Source organism: Phocoena phocoena, chromosome 8 (assembly GCF_963924675.1).
Source record: "Phocoena phocoena chromosome 8, mPhoPho1.1, whole genome shotgun sequence".
Lineage (NCBI taxonomy): Eukaryota > Metazoa > Chordata > Mammalia > Artiodactyla > Phocoenidae > Phocoena > Phocoena phocoena.
In genome coordinates this window covers 22,546,130-22,558,551 of record NC_089226.1, presented here as the reverse complement: position 1 = coordinate 22,558,551, position 12,422 = coordinate 22,546,130, and the positions used below count along the sequence as shown (strand labels likewise).

Genomic DNA, 12,422 nt, shown 5'->3' with positions numbered 1-12,422 from the left:
GCTAAATTTAATTGTTATTTTCTATCGGTAATACTTTTATATAAGAAGTATACAAGTGAAAAGGCATTTTTTTCACCACACCCTCAACACTTCAAATAATTTATTAGTTTCTTTTGTATCCTTCCAGTGTTTCTTCTGCAAATGTAAGCAAACATTCTCATTTTCAACGACTAATATTTTAACACCAAAAGAGCAAATTCAGCATGCATATAATTTACCTGCTGTGTTCACTATCCCGCTATGTATTTCTATTCTCCTTGGGAATTATGATGATAATTATCCACCTTTATTGATGAACACTCAGATCCTATTATACTGATAGCAAAAGCTGTAGTATTAAAATATTATTTTTTTACTATGTAAAAATTTTAAGGTAAACCCACAGATTTCTTAGCAGCATAAAGGAATCTTGGGATATAATCTTCCCTTGGACAAGTTACTCACTATTTAGAGTGAATTCCTTAATGGGGCCTCAGACAGATCATGATGTTTTTACTACACACCATTTTCTCTATGTATCCTCTTTTAAGCTCTTGCTTTTGAGGAGATTTTTGTCTTCCTCTTTACAGCATTTAAGTTTCCACATTTTTCTTGTCTTTATACTCTCTCTTGCCATCTGGCCTCTGTGCTCACCAAGAGGCAAGCCTTGAGGGCATAATCAGTGCAGCCAATTGCAGATATTACAATGTTAACTAAATTTGAAGGTATGGATTAATTAAACTAAATGTCATTAAGATTTATGTTCTAGCTTTTTATATTCTGCATTTCAAATCTCATTCGTTTGCATTTTGTATAATGTGCTTGTATTATTAATCTGCATGACTGGTTTGCAGGTATCCAAAAATTCCCACTTTGGAAAAGAATCTGAAAAAGAATGGATATATATATATATGTATAACTGAACCACTATGCAGTACACCTGAAACTAACACAACATTATAAATCAACTATACCCCAATACAAAATAAAAATTAACTTTAAAAAAAAGAGAGAAAAACTAAAAAAAAAAGGGAAAAAAATCCCATTTTTTTTTTCCTTCCGTCCAGGAAAAAGCAGATCTTCACGGTAAGGCTAATCTGTCCCACCTGGCTTTAAATCTGTCTATTTGGGACTTTAAAAGACTTATTCCTCTATTTTCTCAGGATCTTCACTCCATCATTTATTGTCCCCTGCCTACATATATTACCAGATACAGGCATACCACAGAGATATTTTCGGTTCATTTCCACACCACCACAAGATAGCAAGTCACACAAATTTTTTGGTTTCCCAGTGCATATAGAGGTTATGGTTATACTATACTGTAGTCTATTAAGTGTGCAATAGCATTACATCCATAGAGACAATGTACATAACTTAATTTAAAAATACTTTATTGCTAAATAATGCTAACTACCATCTGAGGCTTCAGGGAGTCATAGTCGTTTTGCTAGTGGAGGGTTTGAAATATTGTGAGAGCTACCAAATGTGACACAGAGACATGAAGTGAGCTAAAGCTGCTGGAAAAAATAGTGCTAAAAGACTTGCTTGATGCAGGGTTGCCACGAACCTTCAATTTGTAAAAAACACAATACCTAAAGCGCACAATAAAGCAAAGTACGAAAAAAGGAGGTATGCCTATATACTTATTTGTATTAAGAGGGCAAAGATCACATCCATGTTGCTCACCACTTATGCCCAGTGCCAGAACAAAAGAGGCAAAAATCTGTAGAGTGAATAAAGGAATTAATTCTTTTCCATCTTTTAAAGAACATGTCTATAAACTCATGCTTCCCTCCTCTTAGTATTTTTCTTTATCACAGCCAAATTTCTTTCGTGAATTGTTCATATTCACCATCCTTCATTTCCATACCTCACACCACCACCCCCAGTCCACCACAATCTGGCTTCAACCCCCAACAATCTGCTGAAACTGCTCTTATACTAGGGATATTTCAAACTCAATAGGTTCAAAACTGAAATCTTCCTCCTCTGAAATGTGTTCCTTCTCCTCTTACCTTGAAAAGGTATTACAAACCACCCAAATGCCCAAGTCAGAAACCTGGTACACAAAAACTTATGTATATCTAGCTCTTTCTCAAAGAGAGGGATACTATCTGGTGGAGCTGATTATTCCTATCAGCAGACTGCTAAACTCTACTGTGGGAGAACAGATTGCTTATCTGGGTTTTTCAATACAAGAATTATAAACATCCAACAAAATCATCAAATTATTGTGTTTGATTTAGGTTCACCAAATAAGCTGATTACTAATTTTCCCCCAGATACTTAGTGATAAAAGTTTGTTATATACTATACATGGAATAAATCAACGACTGAAGGTATCTTCTCCATTCTAAACCAAAAACTTAGTATTCTGACTTTATAAGTCTCTTTTAAACTTAGATAGCTTGAATTAGTCCTCCTTAGACTAACAACTTGAAGGACACCTGACTGGACCTTCAAAGTTAAAGACCAAATCTTTTTTTTTTTTTTTTATGGTGTACGCGGGCCTCTCACTGTTGTGGCCTCTCCTATTGTGGAGCACAGGCTCCGGACGAGCAGGCCCAGCGGCCATGGCTCACGGGCCCAGCTGCTCCGCAGCATGTGGGATCTTCCCGGACCAGGGCACGAACCCATGTACCCTGCATCAGCAGGCAGACTCTCAACCACTGCGCCACCAGGGAAGCCCTAAAGACCAAATCTTGAACAGCATGTGCTATCTTCCTTCTTCTAAATATAATGGGTTACAGCACATATGCATGTAAAAGAAGTTAAATTAATTGTGTTTACGTGATTCCAGTATCAAAAAATATTTTTTTTAATCACATGACTATTAAATGTAAGCCAATTACTTCATCTGGTACTCACCCAAACAGCAATCTAATCTAACACTGAAAGAACAACTATGTTATACTTGTTGAGATAAAACATGACTATTTTATGAACAATTAAGAATTTTAAGGGTAATTTTGATTATATATAACAGTTACCTTATGTTCTGATTTAAAAGCTAATCTGCTGGCATTTTACTATATATAAATTATACCTCAATTAAAATAAAAACTTTTAACTGAAATGAAATTCTACTGTACCAGTAATCAGTTACTCAATTTAGTGCTTAAAAAATCTGAGAAAAGGAATTTTGGGCTGGAATAATCATCAAAAACAAACAGAGACTAATAAGTATCTCATATTCCTGATTCTTTCAGTGAACAACGTGCATTATTTTACCTTCTAAGATAACTATTATTGCTGTAATATTAAAAAAGAGCAGAACAGTATAACATTTAATAATCAATTATTAAAGCTATTGTACTTAAGGGTACCTATAAAGCATATAACAACAGAGTATAATTTATTAGCAAAAATAATCGTTAATGCTTACAACCAAAGGAAATTAATTAAAAGTAGACAAAGTAGTTTTGTCTTCCTTCATATTTAGTACTTATGAAAAAGAAATTATACCTAAGGGCTTAAATACTATGAGGAAGTGATAGAGAACTGAAATTTTAGGTTAATATACAGTTTTGCCTTTAAATAGAAAATTTGAAATTCAGGAATCTGAGCTAAGAATTGTAATAACTTCTCTGGATTCTAAAGAAAAATCCCCATGTACATTCTAATATCAGGGTCATGTACACTACTATAATTCAGAACTGAGATATTTAAAAGTAACATTTGATGTACTTTCTAGATTTTATAAATAATACTACCAACTAACACTTGTATTCACAATTAAAATTGTAAAGCATACAGTTCACGAACTGTAATCAAAAACAGTAAGGTTGACAGAGCACAACTGTTATCCCCAGTTTGCAGATTCAGACACTGAGGCTTAGAGAGTTTAAGTTATGTACTAAGGCCACATAATTAGCAAAGGGTAGAATTAGCATTCAAAATCTAGGTCTGCTAATGATGTTTTCCTATGCCATGCTACTTTAAAATAACTGTTATATTGAAACCGAGTCCCCCTAAACCAAGTTCTCTTACTGAGTTTTTGATTAATCTCTCTATCCAAAACTTTATTCCCTTTCCTTGTCCCCTCTGACCTCAATCCTGTGCTAAGTAAACACTAATCAACCAAGTCAGATGACTAAAGTTGCTACTGTCCTACTGTCGCTAACATTGTTAATGTACTAAAGTTGCTATTATAGATATCATCATTAGTGTACAAACTCAGGTTGTTTCTCCAGGGCAAGATGAGCTAACAGACCCTCAAGCCACAGACCACTGGCCAGAGAATCTTAAACCACAGACTTCTGACTCCCAAACTGTCACAAGACAATGATTAATTCTAGCCTCTTTGTTCTTCCCCTTTAAAAATCCCCTAACTCAAAGACCAAGTGGCAGTGGATCTGAGGCTTGTCTCCCACTCCCTTGCTTGGTACCCTGCAATAAATGTTACACTTTCCTTCACCACAACCAGGTGTCAGTAGACTGGCTTTCCTGCCTGGTCTGGTGAGCAGACCCAAGTTCAGCAGAGACAGCAGTATGCTGCAGATGAGAACAGAGCCCTAGACTAGGAGTCTGAAAACCGAGTTTTAAAAGCCTTTTGAAAAGTTAGAAACTTAATTTTAATTCTATGGAGGAAATATAGCCTGGCACTTACTATTTTCAAAAGCATTTATTAAGCAACTATCTACCTGTGTGAGAATTTTTACTAATGAGCAACAATAGTCATGTCTTCCTCAAGCCCAAATTATCACTGCCTCCATTTATTGCTTATCTTGTGGGAATGAGAAGAGGCAGAAACTTTAATTACAGAGTATATAAATCTATGTAACTTCTGGGTCATAACTTTTAAAACTATACTCTCTGATCCAGCTGGCAACTTAAAAATCTAAAACAAACAAACAACAACAAAAAACACAACCATTTACAAACCTCTAAAATATGATTTTTCAGAGACTATAACATAAAAGCACGTTTCACTTACCGCTGGGGTAGGAGTCTATCATTAGCCAGGTAGCCTGGCTTATGAATCTCTTTATTAAAATCTCCATACTTGGCTTGGACAGCATAGGAAGCCAAAAGAACTGCAGTTTCTGGTGGACAATATATCTCATCATTTAAGATAGCTTCTTTAACTTGCAAGAAGAAAAGTCTCTGGGTTATTTCTTGAATTAATTCCTCAGAAACATCTTCAGGAAAGAATTTAGCTCTAAATTTGAACTGCAAAGGATTCTCTTTTTTAACATCTTGCTGTGTCACCTGAAACAGTAATTTCAAGTACTGTCAAAAATATTAAGTTCACAATAACTGACCACAGTCACATAAACTTCTCTTTGGAACAAAGTAGGATGTAAAACGTAAGTATGATTCTAAATCTATTAAGATTCTAAATCCGTAAAAAATGTATGTGTGAAAAAGATTCTATGCTCATGAATGTGACCGGTAGTTCACAGATCCTAACTAATAACTAAATTGAAATTTCTCTTGAGAAGCTTATCCTTAAGATGTTTAAATTAAGGTCAAAGTACTAAGTAACACCTCATAGTATTTTTTACTTCTGAGTTTTCAAATAGCAAAAATGAACATTTCTGTTTCGAAGATGGTAAGTTGATGGTACCTTACTAAATTAAAAGACATGATACCTCTAATGATTCACAGAGATAACTGTAAAAAGAAGCTTGAATTCAGTCAGACTCTGAGCTTTTCTGGCACAAATTCATGACCATGATAACTTCAAAGAACCTTAATTATTAGCTGGATGTTATCATACATGCTTTACCTTTTTATTTAGCTTAAGCCACGTAGAATAGCCCTTGCTGTCCACATACTGCAGCCCAAAAAACCAGACTTCACGCAAACCAACCGTTTTCACCACCTTAAAAAAAAAAAGAGCCAATTTCAGTTCAACACTCACATTATAACTGGATGGCACTATACTTCAAAAGAAGAACAAAACTACATAGAAATTATAGGTTTATTCTTTTGCTACAGAAAAGATCTTTCCTAAACTTAACATAGTAATTAAAGGAATGTTTCTGAAAATTTAAATTCAGGTTTTGTTTATTAAATTTTGTAGTGTCATTTCAATCTTATTTGATCCACTGTTTTGTATGTCCTTTTCCTTCTCATCTCCCATCATGACCCAAACATAAAAAGAAGAATCTGGGGAACAGACACAGAGCTGTCATAATCCCACCTTTCCTATTTCAGTTTAGCACCCCACCCCCAAAACTATACTATTAGGTAGCCCAGACAATAGTATCATTTTGGCGATAAGAGTCTCTGAGGACATGTAAATGCCACGCCTCAGGGTATCCAGCTGCTGATTTCACCCCCATTCCTACTTCCCTTCATTCACCATCATATATTCTATGTTCCACCCTCACTGAGCAAAAAACCATCCTTGGAACATGCCATAAATTTTACACTTCTACACCTTTGGTCGTGTTTCTTCCCCTGTCTAGAATGTTTCTTCTGTACTTTTACCACCTGTTAAATAATGTATTCCTCAAGGCCCAGCTCAACTAACATGCTTCCGTGAATGAAGCTTTCCTATCATCTAGATAAAATTAATCACTTGATCATTGATAATCCCATAGTACTTTACCTATACTGCTATTTGAACATTTATTTTATCATAATTAACTATTCTTAGTAGAGTGTCTATTTACCCTCCTTGACTGTTTAAAACTAAGGACAGAGATTACTGCCTTATTCATCTTAATATCCATGTCATCTCCAAGAATGATTAGCCTGTGGTAGGTACTCAGCAGTATTAGGGTAAATAAAGTGGTAAACTAGGATTATTAATCTACACCTAGGATGAGGCCAACAAAAATATTTTTTTAATTCTATTTTTAAAATAAAATGAGGGAGGTGAGAGTTTATTAAGATTTTAAAAGCTTTACAAAAAGATTCAACATTAGTTCTTAATAAACATTCTTGGTTTAAAATAGACAATAAATATTTCTTTTTACTTTTTTTGGCTTTAAAAACCTTTTTATTATTGAAAACTTCAAACATATACAAATAAACAGAATAGTACAATAGTGTAAATGTACTCATCAGTCAGCTTTAATAGAAAGAAACTCATGGCCAGTTTTGCTTCATCTACAGCACCTCTCCCCTCTCAGATTGTTTTGAAGCATATCCCAGATACACCATTTTATTTGTAAATACTTTATTTTAAAATTCTTAAACATAAGGAGTCTTATAAAAACAAAAATACAACATTACAATACCATTATCACACCAGAAAGACTTAACAGTTCCCTAATATGCTGAAATTTCTGTGGCTACTTTTAAAATATGTATTTTTTAACAGTTAATTTATTCCACTTAGGATACGAATGAGATTTACAAATTGCATTTGTTTATCATTTTGTCATTTTTTAAAATTGTTTTATGTTGTAGTAAATTTGTATTATAACAATTTAAAACCATGTTTTGTTCATTCATACCCTCAGAGAGTTGTAGAATCTTTCATTTTTTAAACCATAGTTAAAATACCATTATTCACACCTAAAAAAATTAGCAGTTATTTCTTGCCATCAAATATCTAGACAAGTTTTTCTTATGAATTTTTCTTAATAGTTGGCTTCTTGAGCCACAATCCAAACTCCACACTTTTTATTTGATTGGTATATCTTTTTTTTTTTTTTTTTTTTTTCGGTAGGCAGGCCTCTCACTGTTGTGGCCTCTCCCGTTGCGGAGCACAGGCTCCGGACGCGCAGGCTCAGCGGCCAGGGCTTACGGGCCCAGCCGCTCCGTGGCATGTGGGATCTTCCCAGACCATGGTACAAACCCGTGTCCCCTGCATCGGTAGGCGGACTCTCAACAACTGCGCCACCAGGGAAGCCACGGTATATCTCTCTTAATGTTAACTCTTTCTTACAGTTTTCTCTTTAGTTTTTTCCCTTTCTATCTTATTTCTGTATTTATTTTTTCACATCTTTATTGGAGTATAAATGCTTTACAATGTTGTCTTAGTTTCTGTTGTACAACAAAGTGAATCAGCTATATGTATACATATATCCCCATATCCTCTCCCTCTTGAGCCTCCCTCACACACTCCCTATCCCACCCCTCTAGGTCATCACAAGGCATCGAGCTGATCTTGTACTATGCGGCAGCTTCCCACTAGCCATCCATTTTACATCATGTAGCATATATATGTCAGTGCTACTCTCTCATCTCATCCCAGCTTCCCCCCACCAACCCCCGCCGTGCCCTGAAGTCTATTCTCTACATCTGCGTCTTTATTCCTGACCTGCTACAAGGTTCATCAGTACCGCTTTTTTAAATTCCATATATATGTGTTAGCATACGGTATTTTTCTCTTTCTGACTTACTTCACTTTGTAAGACAGACTCGAGGTCCATCCACCTCACGACAAAGAACTCAATTTCTTTCTTTTTATGGCTGAGTAATATTCCATTTTTTGTATGTGCCACATCTTCTTTATCCATCCGTTGATGGACATTTAGGTTGCTTCATGTCCTGGCTATTGTAAACAGTGCTGCAATGAACATTGTGGTACACGACTCTTTTTGAATTTTGGTTTTCTCAGTGTATATGCCCAGTAGTGGGATTGCTGAGTCATAGAGTAGCTCTATTTTTAGTATGTTAAGGAACATCCATACTGTTCTCCATAGTGGCTGTATCAATTTACTTTCCTACCAACAGGGCAGGAGGTTCCCTTTTCTCCACATCCTCTCCAGTATTTACTGTTTCTACATTTTTTGATGATGGCCATTCTGACTGGTGTGAGGTGATACCTCATTGTGGTTTTGATTTGCATTTCTCTAGTGATAAGTGATGTTGAGCATCTTTTCATGTATTTCTTGGCCATTTGCTTGTCTTCTATGGAGAAATGTCTATTAAGGTCTTTTGCCCATTTTTTGATTGTGTTGTTTGTTTTCATGATATTGAGCTGCATGAACAGCTTCTATATTTTAGAGATTAATCCTTTGTCAGTTGCTTCATTTGCAAATATTTTTTCCCATTCTGAGGGCTGTCTTTGAGTCTTGTTTATGGTTTACTTTGCTGTGCAGAAGCTTTTAAGTTTCATTAGGTCCCATTTGTTTATCTTTGTTTTTATTTTGCTTACTCTAGGAGGTGGGTCAAAAAGAATCTTGCTGTGATTTACGTCATACAGTGTTCTGCCTATATTTTCCTCTAAGAGTTTTACAGTGTTTGGCCTTACATTTAGGTCTTTAATCCATTTTGAGTTAATTTAGTGTGTTCTAACTTCATTCTTTTACATGCAGCTGTCCATTTTTCCCAGCACCACTTATTGAAGAGGCTGTCTTTTCTCTATTGTATATTCTTGCCTCCTTTATCACATGTGTGTGGGTTTATCTCTGGGCTATCTATCCTGTTCCATTAATCTATATTTCTGTTTTTGTGCTGGTACCATACTGTCTTGATTGCTGTAGCTTTGTAGTATAGCGTGAAGTCAGGGAGCCTGATTCCTCCAGCTCCTTTTTTCTTTTTCGACATCGCTTTGGCTATTTGGGTTCGTTTGTGTTTCCACACGAAATGTAAAATTTTTGTTCTAATTCTGTGAAAAATGCCATTGGTAATTTGGTAGGGATTGCACTGAATCTGTAGACTGCTTTAGGTACTACAGTCATTTTCAAAATACTGATTCTTCCAATCCAGAAGCATGGTATATCTCTCTATCTGTTTATGTTATCTTTGTTTTCTTTCATCAGTGTTTTAACAGTTTTCTGAGTAAAGGTCTTTTGCCTCCTTAGGTAGGTTTATTCCTAGGTATTTTATTTTTTGTTGCGATGGTAAATGGGATTGTTTCCTTAATTTCTCTTTCTGATCTTTCGTTGTTGGTGCATAGGAATGCAAGAGATTTCTGTGCATTAATTTTGTACCCTGCAACTTTACCAAATTCACTGATTAGTTCTAGCAGTTTTCTGGTGGCACCTTTAGGGTTTTCTATGTATAGTATCATGTCATTGGCAAACAGCGACAGTTTTACTTCTTCTTTTCAAATTTGGATTCCTCTTATTTCTCTCTGACTGCCATGGCTAGGAATTCCAATACTACGTTGAATGACAGTGTTGAGAGTGGACATCCTTGTCTTGGTCCTGACCTTAGAGGAAATGCTTTGTTTTTCACCACTGAGAATGATGTTTGCTGTGGGTTTTATTATGCTGAGGTAGGTTCCCTCTATGCCCACTTTCTGGAGAGTTTTTATCATTAAATGGGTGTTGAATTTTGTCAAAAGCTTTTTCTGCCTCTAGTGATATGATCATATGGTTTTTATTCTTTAATTTGTTAATATAGTGTATCACATTGATTTTTTTTGCCTATACTGAAGAATCCTTGCATCCCTGGGATAAATCCCACTTGATCATGATGTATGATCCTTTTAATGTGTTGTTGGATTCTGTTTGCTAGTATTTTGTTGAGGATTCTTGTGTCTATGTTCATCAGTGATATTGGTCTATAATTTTCTCTTTTGTGATATATTTGTCTGGTTTTGGTATCAGGGCGATGGTGGCCTCATAGAGCGAGTTTGGGAGCGTTCCTCCCTCTGCAATTTTTTGGAAGAGTTTGAAAAGGATAGGTGTTAACTCTTCTTTAAATGTCTGACAGAATTCGCCTGTGAAGCCATCTGGTCCTGGACTTTTGTTTGTTGGAAGATTTTTAATTACAGCTTCAACTTCATTACCTGTGATTGGTCTGTTTATATTTTCTAATTCTTCCTGGTTCAATCTTGGAAGGTTGTACTTTTTCCAAGAATTTGTTCCTTTTTTCCAAGTTGTCCATTTTATTGGCATATAGTTGCTTGCAGTACTCTCTTATGATCTTTTGTATTTCTGCGGTGTCAGGTGTAATCTCTCCTTTGTCATTTCTAATTTTATTGATTTGAGTCCTCTCCCTTTATTTCTTGATGAGTCTGGCTAATGGTTTATCAATTTTGGTTATCTTCTCAAAGAAACAACTTTTAGTTTTATTAATCTTTGCTATTGTTTTCTTCATTTCTATTTCATTTACCTCTGCTCTGATCTTTATGATTTCTTTCCTTCTAGTAACTTTGGGTTTTACTTTTTCTTCTTTTTCTAGCTGCTTTAGGTGTAAGGTTAGATTGTTTATTTGAGATTTTTCTTGTTACTTGAGGTGAGTTTGAATTGCTATGAACTTCTCTCTTAGAACTGCTTTTGCTGCGTCCCACAGGTTTTGGCTCATCGTGTTTTCATTGTCATTTGTTTCTAGGTATTGTTTTTATTTCTTTGATTTCTTCAGTGATCTCGTTCTTTAGCAGCACACTTTTTAGCCTCCATGTATTTGTGTTTTTTACTGGTTTTTTTTCCTGTAATTGATTTCTAATCTCATAGCATTGTGGTTGGAAAAGATGTTTAATACAATTTCAACTTTCTTAAATTTTCCAAGGCTTGATTTGTGACCCAAGATGTGATCTATTCTGGAGCACATTCCATGTGCACTTGAGAAGAAAGTGTATTCTTCCGTTTTCCGGTGGAATTTCCTAAAAATATCAATTAAATCTATCTGGTCTATTGTGTCATTTAAAGCTTGTGTTTCCTTATTTATTTTCTGTCTAGATGATCTACTGGTGTAAGTAGGGTGTTAAAGTCCCCCACTATTGTTGTGTTACTGTGGATTTCTCCTTTTATGGCTGTTAGCATTTGCCTTATGTATTGACGTGCTCCTATGTTGGGTGCATAAATATTTATAATTGTTAAGTTTTCCTCTTGGATTGATCCCTTGATCATTACGTAGTGTCCTTTCTTATCTCTTGTAATAGCCTTCACCTTAAAGTCTATTTTATCTGATATTAGCATTGCTAATCCAGCTTTCTTGTGATATCCATTTGCATGGAATATCATTTTCCATCCCCTTACTTTCAGTCTGTATGTGTCCCTAGGTCTGAAGTGGGTTTCTTGTAGACAACATATATAAGGATCTTGTTTTTGTATCCATTCAGCCAGTCTGTGTCTTTTGTCTGGAGTATTTGATCCATTTACATTCAAGGCGATTATCGATATGTATGTTCCTATTACCATTTTCTTAATTGATTTGGGTTTGTTTTTGTAGGTCTTTTTCTTCTCTTGTGTTTTCCACTTAGAGAAATTGCTTTAGCATTTGTTGTAAAGCTGCTTTGCTGGTGCTGAATTCTCATAGCTTTTGCTTATCTGTAAAGCTTTTGATTTCTCCATCAAATCTGAATGAGATCCTTGCCAGGTAGAGTAATCTGGGGTGTAGGTTTTTCCCTTTCATCACTTTAAATATGTCCTGCCACTCCCTTCTGGCTTGCAGAGTTTCTGCTGAAAGATCAGCTGTTAACCTTATGGGGATTCCATTGTATGTTATTTGTTGCTTTCGCTGCTTTTAACATTTTTTCTTTTTATTTTTTTTTTTATAAATTTATTTATTCATTTATTTATTTTTGGCTGTGTTGGGTCTTCGTTTCTGTGCGAGGGCTTTCTCTAGTTGTGGCAAGCGGGGGC

At 35.3% G+C, this 12,422-nt stretch overlaps 1 protein-coding gene across 2 annotated transcripts in view; it reads right to left on the bottom strand.

Moving 5' to 3' along the window:
- The window catches only part of RDX (radixin), a 99,804-nt gene that overhangs the window by 53,398 nt on the left and 33,984 nt on the right, over positions 1 to 12,422 (bottom strand). For both annotated transcript variants that reach the window (XM_065882373.1, XM_065882372.1), the window contains exons 4-5: positions 5,714 to 5,809; positions 4,919 to 5,193 (exon numbers count right to left, since the gene is read on the bottom strand). In XM_065882373.1, the coding sequence (XP_065738445.1) occupies positions 4,919 to 5,193; positions 5,714 to 5,809 (371 nt within the window). The remainder of the gene's footprint in view (positions 1 to 4,918; positions 5,194 to 5,713; positions 5,810 to 12,422) is intronic.